The 13,649-nt window shown below is 40.2% G+C and overlaps 1 protein-coding gene across 1 annotated transcript; it reads right to left on the reverse strand.

Annotated features, from left to right (window-relative positions):
• Nucleotides 1–378: 378 nt before the first annotated feature.
• LOC141660935 (uncharacterized) lies at nucleotides 379–1,227 on the reverse strand. Its single transcript, XM_074467914.1, has one exon. It carries the CDS (start codon nucleotides 1,225–1,227, stop codon nucleotides 379–381), a length of 849 nt encoding a protein of 282 aa, XP_074324015.1.
• Between the last annotated feature and the right edge of the window lie 12,422 nt (nucleotides 1,228–13,649).

Genomic DNA, 13,649 nt, shown 5'->3' on the forward strand with positions numbered 1-13,649 from the left:
GGACTATGTCATTTGGGGGCTCTTCTTCCTCCAACATTTCAATCCTGATTGTGTCTTCTAAAAACAACATCGTTGGAGGTAATTCAGTGGGATGCTCGTTTTCTTGCTTTACATAGTAATGGACTCGAATTTCCTCGATCGGCTGTTTGATGTTCTTCTCTCGCTCATCATCTGATGCATCTTCGCTGTGGGCATCCTTTCTCCTAAAGCCCCGCATAGCTTGCCTGTAGCATTCCCGAGAGTCATATTGAGAGCCCTTTATACTGCCCACACCATTTGGGGTTGGAAACTTGATGGTAAGGTGGTGGATCAAAGTGATGACCCTCATTTCCCTGAGAAAAGGTCATCCTAGCAGCACGTTGTGGGATGACTCTTGATTTAGAACTTGAACTCGAGCATCTTTGTGGCAGACAACGGACTTTCCCCCAAGGTACACGGCAATCGGATTGATCCCATCACTCTAACTCCTGCGCCAGAGAAACCATAGACCCAAGAGTCTTCTCCCGACATGTCCCGATCCGGGAGCCCCATCTTCTTAAAGGTGTTGTAGTAAATAATGTTTGTCGAGATTTCATTGACTACGAAAGCTCTATGAATATTCTTGGTCCTGATCTGGATGAAAATGACTAGTGCATCATTATGGGGGTGATGCACCCACCGGGCGTCTGCTTCACTGAAGGTGATGTCCATGGACTCGCCCTTAAATACTTTGGGTGGCTGAGTTTCCACCCTATGAATATCGATTAGAGGTCTGAACCGGGCTTCCCTTGCGTACCTTGCCAAGGTTCTGTTACTAGATTCCATCCCAGGATCTCCTCCGTAGATTGCTCGGATGCTTCCATCCCTAACGAACTTATTTTCTTCCAGAGCTTCGTTGTTCGACCCCCGTAGGGCTCGACCTCCCCCTTCCTTTGCCCTGTCGACGCCATCCTTATGCATCCTTACTTTCTTAACTACCCATTCGCCAAGATATCCTTCCTTGATAAGAGCTTCGATCTCGTCCTTTAGTTGCCGACACTCATGTGTGTTGTATCCAGATGACTCATGGTATTCGCAATATATCTTTTTATCTTTGCTTTGCCATGATGATAGAGCCTCAGGCTTTCTAAACAACCCTCTATTCTTCTGTACCTCAAAGATATGTTCAATAGACGCGGCCAAAGGTGTATATCTGCTTGCCCTGTGGTCATAGCTCGAGTGAGGGCTCCATTCCCTCCTTGTGGTCATGGCATTTACCCGATTTGGGATTCTACTACTCCTTCTATATCTCAGGCTTGGAGATATGTCCATCTTCCTTGCTTTGCTTCTCTGACTTGCTTGTGAAGTTGGTTGCACTTCTGCCAGAGACTGCTCTATGGTTTTAAATGATTCTGCCGAAGCAAAGACATCCGCCAGAGTGGCCGAGTCTTTTCCCTATAAATGCTTCCAGAAATCCGAGCCGACCCTTAGCCCTGCTATCAAAAAGCTTTCCAAAGCTTCGTCTGAATCCCCTCTTACGCTGGTGGACTCAGCGTTGAATCTTTTAAAGCAGGATGTTAAGCTTTCATTTTTCCTTTGCCTAATGTTGGCAAGAGTTGTAACAGAGGGAGCATACCTCACGGAGGCTTGATACACGTCCATCTCTATATTGAAACGGCCCAAGAATTCCACAAGATCTGAGCTTCCATGGAAACGGAGATCTCTAGTAGTGTTGCGGCCGGTAACTGCGTCTCTCTTACTGCCACGGAGAATGGAGAAGAAATTTCGGCCGTGGCCATTACTCTGCCTTCCGCGTGGTTAAGCAGCCTTCTCAGATCATCCACATTGAAGGTTCCCACACCTGGGATAGTTTGCATGTGAGGTTGTGGACCTTGGGGCAGAGGCGGAGGTACTTGTTCCTGATTTCCACGTGGAGGAGCTTATTATTGGTTGGTGTTCTAGGCGTCTTCAGGGATCACAATCACTTCTGGGTTTTGGCCTTCATCTCCCCCAAGATTTTCTCCTTGACCTCGGTCGCGGCCCCGAGCCATCCCGTGATCATAATTTACCACATCCATGTGATTATCATATTCGGCGTAATTATCACTTTCTGCTCGGTTATACTAGCGGGTATCCCTGCGGCCATGATAGTTGTCGCGGCGATATCCATCTAAGTATCTACCTCGACCTCCGCCTCTTACCCTCCATTGGGGTCTCTTCTAATGGTCACTTTCGTATCCTCGACCATACTGGTCCAACGATCCGCGGGGAGGAGCTCTATCATGATCACGGTGCCGCTCCTGATTCTCACGGGAATTCAAGGGCACACGCGTCGTACCATGGGGCGTCACATTTCCGCGATCAACCTCTTTTCGCCATTCTAGCAACAACATCCTTAGATCATCATCTTCTAAGCGGATCCCCAAGTGATCCTTTAAAGCTGTGAAGCCTCGCTGCTCATTGTCCGGGATGGACTCAGCTTGCCAACATTCCTTAAGACTACTCCCGGACCGGTGCGGGTGAGTTTCCCCCCGGTTATCTACCCGCAGTATTTCTCGACCATCAACATCCTCTTCCACAAGCTCGACGATTGGGGATACATCGTTGGAATAGTTCAGACGTCGTAGGGTTATTAACACACGTCCACCTTCAGTTCGACCACGACCGGCCAAGGCATCTCTATCAATAATGGGTGCCTTCCCAGGTGCGTGAGCAGCACGGTTATGGCGAAGGCCCCTTCTAGTCTTGCGTCGCTCCACGGTGCTCAGCCTTGAGTCAAAACCGTTCAGAGCATCTCCCATGTGATACAGCTGTTCCAACAAGTCAACGTTGCTGATAAGCACAGGCGGCTGACCCCCAACTTCTAGAGTGGGGCGATCAGTCATGGGTGGAATGTAGGGTTCATGGTGGTCATAGCCATGATCAGATTCTTCTTCAGAGCTTCCATCATAAAAACTTCCATCACCGTATTGAGAGATCTTTCCTTCTAGATGCAGATCTTAATTAGCCCCTCCTTTTAGCAGCCAATTTGTTGATGGAGGAATTTGGTAGCAACAAAGTTTGAGGTTCGCAGCTGGAAACAAGATCTGTGATGGTGGTTCTTCGTCGGAAAACGTGAATAGTACGATTTTATGAACAGTGTTCGTCAAATTTTATGAACAGTGCTTGGTGGTGATGATTATCGGTGGCTGAGATTGCTTAGGGTTAGTGGTGGCTCCTTTGCGCTCTCGCTTCTTATCCCTTATAATTTTCCTACGTATCCCTATTTATAGGGAATTAAGCTAACGTAGTTCTTGGGGAACAAGAAACCTAACGGGCTTAGATTTCTTGTCCTGAGGCCCAATAGGATAACTACTGGAAACCGTCTTCTACTAGCTTTAGGAACGTCCGCCGATGAGGCCCAACCACAAAGTCCCAAGGCTCGTCCATGGCTTCGAGACTTCACAGATAAAGCATCTCCCTGGCCAAGGATAACCCTCCACTACAAGCTATTTCTCTGGACCGAGGAAACAGGTATAGCCGTGGTTCACCCCAAATGTTGGACGCATCATTGTCCCCTGATAAGGAGCCCCTACCAGATTACAGGACAAGTGATCCCAAGATTTTGGGTGTAAAGTGCAGGATACTCCGAAGTCTCCCAATGACGACACCCTTTGACTAAAGAGACAGAGCTCCCAAAGCACACACCAGAATTTACCCCACATCCCCAATGAGGACACTCATTGACTACAAGAGGAGGCCTTCCGTCTAGGCATACCCCTAGAGGTCTCTGACGACAGACACCGCCTTCCTGTAGATGCACTACAGGAAGGAGTTCTTCAATAGAGTATCTGCATCAAATAGGTTAGTAATAAAGATCTCTATCTTCCTTGAATCATCCAAAGGACCCATCCAAGTTACCTTGTCAAAACTCTTCTCTAGCCCTTCTTGAACTTAAGGCGTGCCCTAAACCTTCCCCGGAGTAAAAAGAGTCAACTATGTAATGAATTCTTCAGCATCTTCATTTAATCAACAGGGCGCGCCTCCCTCATCCTAGTGAGGGCGCGCCATCACATATTACAGGTATAATTGTGGCGCCCTCCAAATCCGGGTCAGAAGTTTGGGGCCCACACACACACCTTATTTATAACCTGCTTATAACAATAATAAAGATAATCATAATATGCAGTGACCCAACTTACCAACTACCACGGATCACAACAGGTTAAAGTATGCACACAAGCCACACATCTACTTATATTACATACCGTTCAACTCCCAACTATTCCAAACCCAAAACTGAGTATTAAACATTATTACAAACTTTTACAGACTTAAATTATCCCAAAAGAAGCCTACTAGCTCCGCTCAATCAACTGGAATCCCTAGCTCTCGCGCTGGACTGGGGATCCGCGGTACCAACTGGTTCATTCTTAACTGGAAAAGAACAGAAACAATATCGCACAAATGAGCTAACTAGCTCAGCAAGTCACAATGACAAAACTGAGAATAATGATCATCAGGTGAACATGGTTATGATATCAAGTGAACAATGGATTATGATTTAGAATTGGATATTATATTTTCATATTAAAAACCAAGGTTAGGCTGCTGATCAGTCACGCACTAACCCCGAGCAAAGCACACAACACTGCTCTAACTACTGGATCCAAGGCACACATTGGCCTAACTTGACCATTATATGGTCTGACCACGAATCCGGTCCACAATTTTATAAAAACAATCCAATTCTAACATAATAACAGAATAAACAATAATAAGCAATAACCAGAATCATTAACAACATTTGATGTTCCATAATGAAATGGTTTTAATCTGCATAAGGATCAACAGATTATTTTTTAAAGTTTGGGTGCTAGGTAATGAAAGAATTTGATAACAATGAATCAATGTTTCAGGGTTTCAAGGATTTGGTCTTTCAAAGCATAAAATACAAAGATTTGAATGTGTAAGCAATCTGGTTCAGTGTTTAATATTTAGTTTGTATGTATTTGTAGAGTAGTATCGTATACTTGAGGTTCGTGTTTGGGTATACAACAATCAATGGTCTAGAAAGAATCAGGTTACGGCTCAAGATCAATAACTGGAATCAAGGTTTAGGGTACAGTGCTTCAAAGCACTTGCAATATAAAACAGGAATATCAATCACGACAATACCTCGAGAAAGTTCAGAACACTTGCCTGGTATTAGCTTACTATCATGCACTCGCTTCCAATCTCAACCGTCTTACTTCTCAACTATCTGTTTCCCTTTTCTACGTCTTGCCTCTTCTCCTCACATATCATAAGCATCTATGAATAATCAACTCATACGATTCTATTCAATACATACTTCTATCTACCCTTCGTTTCACCCAAATCCGATTAACGGATGGAAAGTTACACAATAATCAAATAAACACTGAATATATAGACCGATAGTCAATCAACAAGTCACGTATCACACATAATACATTATATAATTAATGACATATCATTTATAAAGAAGTCTTGAGTCATAAATAGGCTTTCTGGTATTTAAAATGATTTTTAAAACATTTTTCGGAATTAAAACGGGTCATCGGATCAATTTCGGGTTAATAAACAGGGTTCGGTTGGCCAATTCTGGCTTCGAAACAATTTTATAATAATTATCGAGCCTTGGAAATAATTTAGAATAATATTTTAAAGCTCGAAACTATTTTTCGGAATTTTTAAATCATTTTTAAGTAATTAAATCTAATTAAATAATTAATTAAAATCAATTAATAATTAACTAAATCAATTAATCAATTAATTTTCAAATTAATTGACCAATTAATCAATTAAAAATTAACTGAAATTAATTAACTAATTAATTCAGATTTATTTCTAAATTAAAAATAATTTTCGGAATTAAAATACTAATTTTTAGATTTTTCAGAAATTAAAAACGAATTTTTATAATAAAAAAACAAATAGGAAATATGATTTTAAACATTTTTAAAACAGGAATCCTAAATTTGCAAAGTCTGAAAACTTCAGGGACCAAACTGCATCGTTTTCAAAACTATAGGTACTAAACTATAATTTTCCAGCCCCGTCGCCAGAAAATACAGGGGTGGCCGGAGAACACGTTCACGGCGTCCTCACCCCACCAACACCTCCAGATCACATCTATATTTCACCAGGAACTCAACCATACCAACAAATCATTCTAATCATCCCTGAGTTGGCCGGAATTTGGCCGTGAAGTTTGCCAGTTTCCGGCGAACTTCGGAAAATTTCAAAAGACAACTCCCTTCTCTACAGACCTCGGTGATTCATGAAACTTATACGATTAGATTGCAAATGTCACAGAAAATACAATCCACTATACCACAACATCAATCTATTCCAGAATAAGAAACCCCCAAATTTCAATTAAGAACATTCATACGGGTTATAAACCCTAATTTTGAAATTCGAAAATTAAACCCACTTTTGAGCATGTTATTGAACTCCAAATCAGACGTATGACATATGAAAATCATCAGGAAAACAAGCTCTACAACATGCAAGCATCAAATCATACAAACAATCATCCGAACGAAAATTCCTATTTTTAATCAAAATAATTTGAAAATAAATAAATTTATATAAAATCAACCTTTGATTCTGCAGTAAAACAGGTTCTGGAATCTGATAGTACTCCTTGAGACCTTCAATCTGGTTACTCCAACTTTCCAAACGGATTTTACTAACACCTTGAATTTGTGGTTTGATTCTCAGAAGGGTTTATGAATATATGATTTTTCTCTGTAAAATTATATAATTATCTGTCTGCAAATGATTTTGATACGAAATAAAATACGGTAAAAGGCTATTTATATTTACGGAAAATTAGTATCCCGTTGGATCATTCCGGATATAAAACGGTACGTTTATTTATAAAAACAGATCCAAACGGTATCGGTTTGCGGGATAATTATCCAAATCAGTACAATTTGTACTGCGGTCTTGGTCTCAGCGCCTGGTTACACGTATTACGAAGTGATAATTGTGATAGTTTAATAAAAAGCTCCCGTTTATCGAAAATACGGGTTTTATTGATTTACCGAAATGAATATTGTATCGAAAATGTTGCGCCGGGACCCGCGCAGATTAAACCGTACGCCGGATCGAAAAAATCGAAACATGGAATATGCTCGGAATATTACAATTAGGTTAGGAAGGAGTTCTCGGAAGAGTTTCGGGTTCCAAAAACGTAACAACGGATGACGTCGATTGGTTCCCCTTTTTATAAAATAGATTTTAAATACTCGGAAAAAGATTTTATAAATTTCATATGATCCTTATAAATCCATAAATCAACATAAAAATAATTAGGAAGATATGACAATTATCTATGTTTTATTTTGGACATATAAAAATTAAAATACTCAATTAATATTATTTTTGAATATCCATGTACAGATAACATTTAACAATTAACTCACAGAATAGATACTGAACACACATAATAATTATTTAATAGCAAAATAATCACACGATATATCCCGGATATTACATCCTTCCCCCCTTAAAAGGATTATGTCCTCAGAATCTCCTAAGAAAACAAATGAGGGTAGTTTTCTCTCATATCATTTTTTAACTCCCAGGTTGACTCTTCAACCTTTGGGTTTCTCCACAATACTCTTACTAACTTTACCACTTTATTTCTCAATACTTTCTCTCTCTCCTCTAGAATCTCTATCGGACTCTCTACATATGATAAATCTGCCTGAAGCTCTATTGGCTCATATTCTATTACATGCCTGGAGTCTGGATTATATTTCTTGAGCATTGATATATGAAAAACATTGTGAATGTACTCCATGTGCGGTGGTAACGCCAATTCGTAAGCTACTTTGCCAACGCGCTTTAGGATCTCAAAAGGTCCGACATATCTTGGGCTTAGCTTCCCTTTCTTCCCAAACCTCGTTAGTCCTTTCCATGGTGATACTTTCAGTAATACCAAGCTTCCTTCTTCAAATTCCATGTCTTTCCTTGACTGATCTGCATATTTCCTCTGACGATCTTGTGCGGCTATCAATCTCTTCTGGATAATTTCAACAATTTCCTTTGTCTGCTGTACCAGTTCAGGTCCAAGTATCTTGCATTCTCCTACTTCATCTTAATATACTGGAGATCTACATTTGCGTCCATAAAGGGCTTCATAGGGTGGCATCCCAATACTGGCATGATAATAACTGTTGTTATAAGCAAACTCTACCAGAGGTAAATGTTCATCCCAACTTCCTTTAAAATCAATAGCACAAACACGCAACATGTCCTCGATTGTTTGGATCGTTCTTTCACTTTGGCCGTCCGACTGGGGGTGATAGGCCGTACTCATATTCAGTCTTGTTCCCAAACATTCTTGAAAACTCTTCCAAAATCTTGAATTAAACCTTGGATCTCGATCAGATACAATAGACACAGGAACTCCATGACGAACTACAATTTCCTTCAGGTACATATGGATTAACTTGTCGAGCGAAAATATTTCATTTATAGGCAGAAAATGAGTTGACTTGGTAAGTCTATCCACTATAACCCAAATGGCATCATGATTAGCCCTTGTCCTTGGTAATCCAACTATGAAATCCATGGTAATATGTTCCCACTTCCACTCTGGAATCTCCAATGGCTGTAGCAATCCGCTTGGTCTCTGATGCTCTGCTTTAACTCTCTGACAGGTATAACATTTGCTAACCCATTCCGCAATTTCCCTCTTCATGTCTGGCCACCAATAGTTCTTCTTTAAATCTCTATACATCTTGGTACTTCCTGGATGGATGGAATACCTTGAATTATGTGCCTCATGTAGAATTTCATTCTTCAACTCCGTCACCGGTGGAATCCAAATTCTAGATGAAAACCTCAGAATACCTTGGTCATCCTTTTGTGTGCATAATTCTTCACCAACCAAACGATTTAAATCTTGATCTATTACATCTTCCTGACATTTCTTTATTTTCTCAAATAATTCTGGTTGGAAAGTCATACTGTATACTTTCGCTTCCTCGGGCTTGCAAACTCTAATCTCCAATTCCAATTTCTGAAATTCCTTATATATATCTTCAGGTACTGATAACATATTCAACCTTTCCTTCCGACTCAATACGTCTGCTACCACGTTCGCTTTACCGGGATGATAATTAATCGAGCAATCATAGTCTTTGATCAACTCTAACCATTTCCTTTGCCTCATATTAAGTTCCTTCTGTGTGAATATGTACTTTAAGCTTTTGTGATCCGTTAAAATCTCGTACTTTTCTCCATAAAAATAATGTCTCCAAATTTTCAAAGCGAAAACTATGGCTGCTAGCTCCAAATCATGAGTAGGATACTTTTGTTTGTGTGGTTTCAATTGCCTTGACGCATACGCAATCACCTTTTCGTGTTGCATTAAAACACATCCTAGTCCTTTGTGAGAAGCGTCACTATAAATTACGAAATTCCCTTGATCGTCTGGAAGTGATAAAACAGGTGCCGTGATTAATCTCTGCTTCAACTCCTGAAAACTTTCTTCGCACTTGTCGTTCCATATAAACTTTTCATTCTTTCGTGTAAGCTTTGTCAATGGTGTTGCAATCCTTGAGAAATTCTGAACGAATCGTCGATAATATCCCACCAATCCCAAGAAACTTCTTACCTCAGTGGGTGCTACCAATAGTTCTTCTTTAAATCTCTATACATCTTGGTACTTCCTGGATGGATGGAATACCTTGAATTATGTGCCTCCTGTAGAATTTCATTCTTCAACTCCGTCACCGGTGGAATCCAAATTCTAGATGAAAACCTCAGAATACCTTGGTCATCCTTTTGTGTGCATAATTCTTCACCTACCAAACGATTTAAATCTTGATCCATTACATCTTCCTGACATTTCTTTATTTTCTCAAATAATTTCGGTTGGAAAGTCATACTGTATACTTTCGCTTCCTCGGGCTTGCAAACCCTAATCTCCAATTCCAATTTCTGAAATTCCTTATATATATCTTCAGGTACTGATAACACATTCAACCTTTCCTTCCGACTCAATGCGTCTACTACCACGTTCGCTTTACCGGGATGATAATTAATCGAGCAATCATAGTCTTTGATCAACTCTAACCATCTCCTTTGCCTCATATTAAGTTCCTTCTGTGTGAATATGTACTTTAAGCTTTTGTGATCCGTGAAAATCTCGCACTTTTCTCCATACAAATAATGTCTCCAAATTTTCAAAGCGAAAACTATGGCTGCTAGCTCCAAATCATGAGTAGGATACTTTTGTTCGCGTGGTTTCAATTGCCTTGACGCATACGCAATCACATTTTCGTGCTGCATTAAAACACATCCTAGTCCTTTGTGAGAAGCATCGCTATAAATTACGAAAATTCCCTTGATCGTCTGGAAGTGATAAAACAGGTGTCGTGATTAATCTCCGCTTCAACTCCTGAAAACTTTCTTCGCACTTGTCGTTCCATATAAACTTTTCATTCTTTCGTGTAAGCTTTGTCAATGGTGTTGCAATCCTTGAGAAATTCTGAACGAATCGTCGATAATATCCCGCCAATCTCAAGAAACTTCTTACCTCAGTGGGTGTTCTCGGTCTCTCCCAATTCGTAATTGCCTCGATCTTTGCCGGGTCCACTTTGATCCCTTCGTTACTGACTATGTGTCCTAAGAACTGAACTTCCTATAGCCAAAACTCACACTTCGAGAATTTAGCGTATAATTTCTTTTTTCTTAAAATCTCCAAAGTCGTTCTCACATGTTCCACATGATCCTCTTCCGTCTTTAAATAGATTAAAATATCGTCTATAAACATAATAACAAACTTATCCAAATACTCCTAGAAAATTCTGTTCATCAGGTCCATAAACGCTGTCGGGGCATTGGTCAATTCAAAAGACATCACAAAAAACTCGTAATGTCCATACCTTGTTCTGAAAGCTGTCTTTGGTATATCTTCTGGCTTGATCTTTAGTTGATGATATCTCGATCTTTAATCAATTTTGGAGAAGTACTTGGCTCCCTTCAACTGATCAAACAAATTGTCAATTCTGGGTAACGGATACTTATTCTTGATTGTAAGCTTATTGAGTTCTCTATAGTCGATGCACAGTCTCATGCTTCCATCTTTCTTCTTGACAAATAATACCGGGGCTCCCCACGGGGATATACTAGGTCTGATTACTCCTTTCTCTAACAATTCCTGCAATTGCTTCGCTAGCTCCTTCATCTCAACAGGCCCCATTCTGTACGGGGTCTTGGATACTGGTTCTGTTCCCGGTACTAAGTCGATCGCAAATTCAATTTCTCTATCTGGAGGAAGTCCTGGTAATTCATCGGGAAATACGTCTGGAAATTCATTCACAACTGGAATATCTTCAAATTTTGCTGGCTCTTGACTTCTGTCGATCACATATGCTATGAAATGCTCGCATCCTTTCCGTAATAACTTCTTGGCTTGAATCATCGTTAAGAACTTCTTTACTTGTTTCTGACCTTTGAACGTTACTATCCTTTCGTCTGGCGTTTTCACCATTACTTTCTTATTTCAACAATCTATCTGGGCATCATGCTTAGATAACCAATCCATCCCTAATATAACGTCAAATTCTCCTAACTTAAATGGTATCAAATCTACACAAAACTTACTACCATAAATCTCAATCTCACAATTCCCACAAACTTGATTAACATATACAAGTTCTTGATTTGCTAATTCCACGGTCATTATTTCATTTAAACACTCAACTGGATAATTTAACTTACTAACAAAATCTTGTGAAATAAACGATCGGGTTGCTCCCGAATCTATTAACACTTTGGCACATAAAGAATTCACATTAAGCGTACCTGCCACGACATCCGTATCCTGGATAGCATCCTTCACAGACATATCAAAAACTCTAGCCCTTGGAGTCTCATTCACTGTTGGGGTAGATCCCATAATCCTCAATGCATTACTGACTGGGGATGGTGTCTTGCAATCCCTGGCCATATGTCCTGGCTTCCCACATTTAAAACACGTAAATCCAATGGCTGGAACCTTTACTGCTGGATTCCGGATAGGCTGATCCTTATTTGCTGGCTCTCTTGCTGGCTGATTTTGGCACTCCCTCGAATAGTGCCCTTTTTGGTTGCATTTGAAACATACCACATTCAACTTATTACAAACTCCTCCATGCTTCTTCCCACATACTTGACAATCTGGAAAAGTTAGTCTCAACTGATTTGGCTAATTTGTATTAACTGGACGGTTGCTCTGGCCTCCGTCTCCTGCATTCTGTCTCCTGAAATTAAAATTTCTCCCTGGCTGAAACTTGCCCTTCTTAAAATTTGGAAACTTCCCTGGTTGTGACTGACCCTCACTTCCCTCAACTTTCCTTTTCTTGCTTTCCTTTTCCTTCTGGAACATCTCACTCTCTGTCTCTGCGATCATAGCCTTCTGTACTACTCCTGCATAGGTATCCAATTTAAAAATGGCTACCTTCCCTCTAATCCATGGTTTCAAACCTTGCTAAAATCTTTTAGCTTTCTTCCTGTCAGTATCCACATACGACGGTACATACCTTGACAATTCCTCAAACTTACCTTCATAATCTGTTACCGACATGTTCCCTTGCTTTAATTCTAAAATCTTCAGCTCCATTTGATCCTGAACAAACTGAGGAAAATACTTTTCTAAAAACAATTCCTTAAACCTTTCCCAAGTAATAACATCTGTACCTTCCAATGTCTTCACCATCTCCCACCAATATGTGGCCTCATTCTTCAGATAGTAACTTGCAAACTCAACCTTCTGTTCTTCCTTTACTTTCACTAAGGCAAATGCCTTCTCTATTTCCTTTAAACAAACATTTGCTTCAATTGGCTCTAAGGAACCCTTGAATTCTGGTGGGTTTACTGCCTGAAAAGTTTTAAAAGTTACCTGGGGATTAGTCTGCCTTTGTTGTTGTTGTGCCAGGTGAACTGTTTGTTGGGCGAAGATTTGAAGAATCTGGGCTATTGCTGGGTTCATGGGTCCTGGGTTCACATTTGGATTTGTATCATCTTGGTTGTTATTGTTGTTGGTTTCTTCATTCTAGGTGTTGGTGCGGGTATTTCTTCTAGGAGGCATTTTTCTGTAAAGAATTAATCAACTTATTTAGCTTTTGAATCAATCTTTTGCATAAGAAAAAGTTTTGTAAAACGGAAATATCGCTTTTTGAAAACAGTTGTAACTAAGTGAATTGCATGCTTCTTTACAGAATATAAACAGTCATGGAAAATAGGGTACACGGTATCACAGGGTATAACTGGTACCATAAATAAGGTAAAGTAAAACAGGTGCAATAAAGTAAATGACAGTGCTGGAAAGGAAAAAGGTACTGATATATATATAGATCAAAAGTTTTAGGTAGTATAAGCGTAAAGACGCTTCGGAAGTAAAAGCAAAAAGGGTACAACAACCTACTCACTAGTCAGCATAGCTAGTCTATAAATACAACTCAAAAGTCCACTGGTACACACTACACGCTACTGTACATACTACATAACCATAACAACACTGCTCAGAATCTCCATCTCTGAATCTCTGACTCAGCTCCAAGGAAACTCTGGTCCTGCCAGCCTCTCAAAGTCCTCCATCACCTCAGTAGCCCAGCCCATCAGTGCATCAGGGCCTCTGCCAGGTAGTGTAGCTCCATGTAGCCTAGCCTCAAGAACCCTCCGTG

Source organism: Apium graveolens, chromosome 5 (assembly GCF_009905375.1).
Source record: "Apium graveolens cultivar Ventura chromosome 5, ASM990537v1, whole genome shotgun sequence".
NCBI lineage: Eukaryota > Viridiplantae > Streptophyta > Magnoliopsida > Apiales > Apiaceae > Apium > Apium graveolens.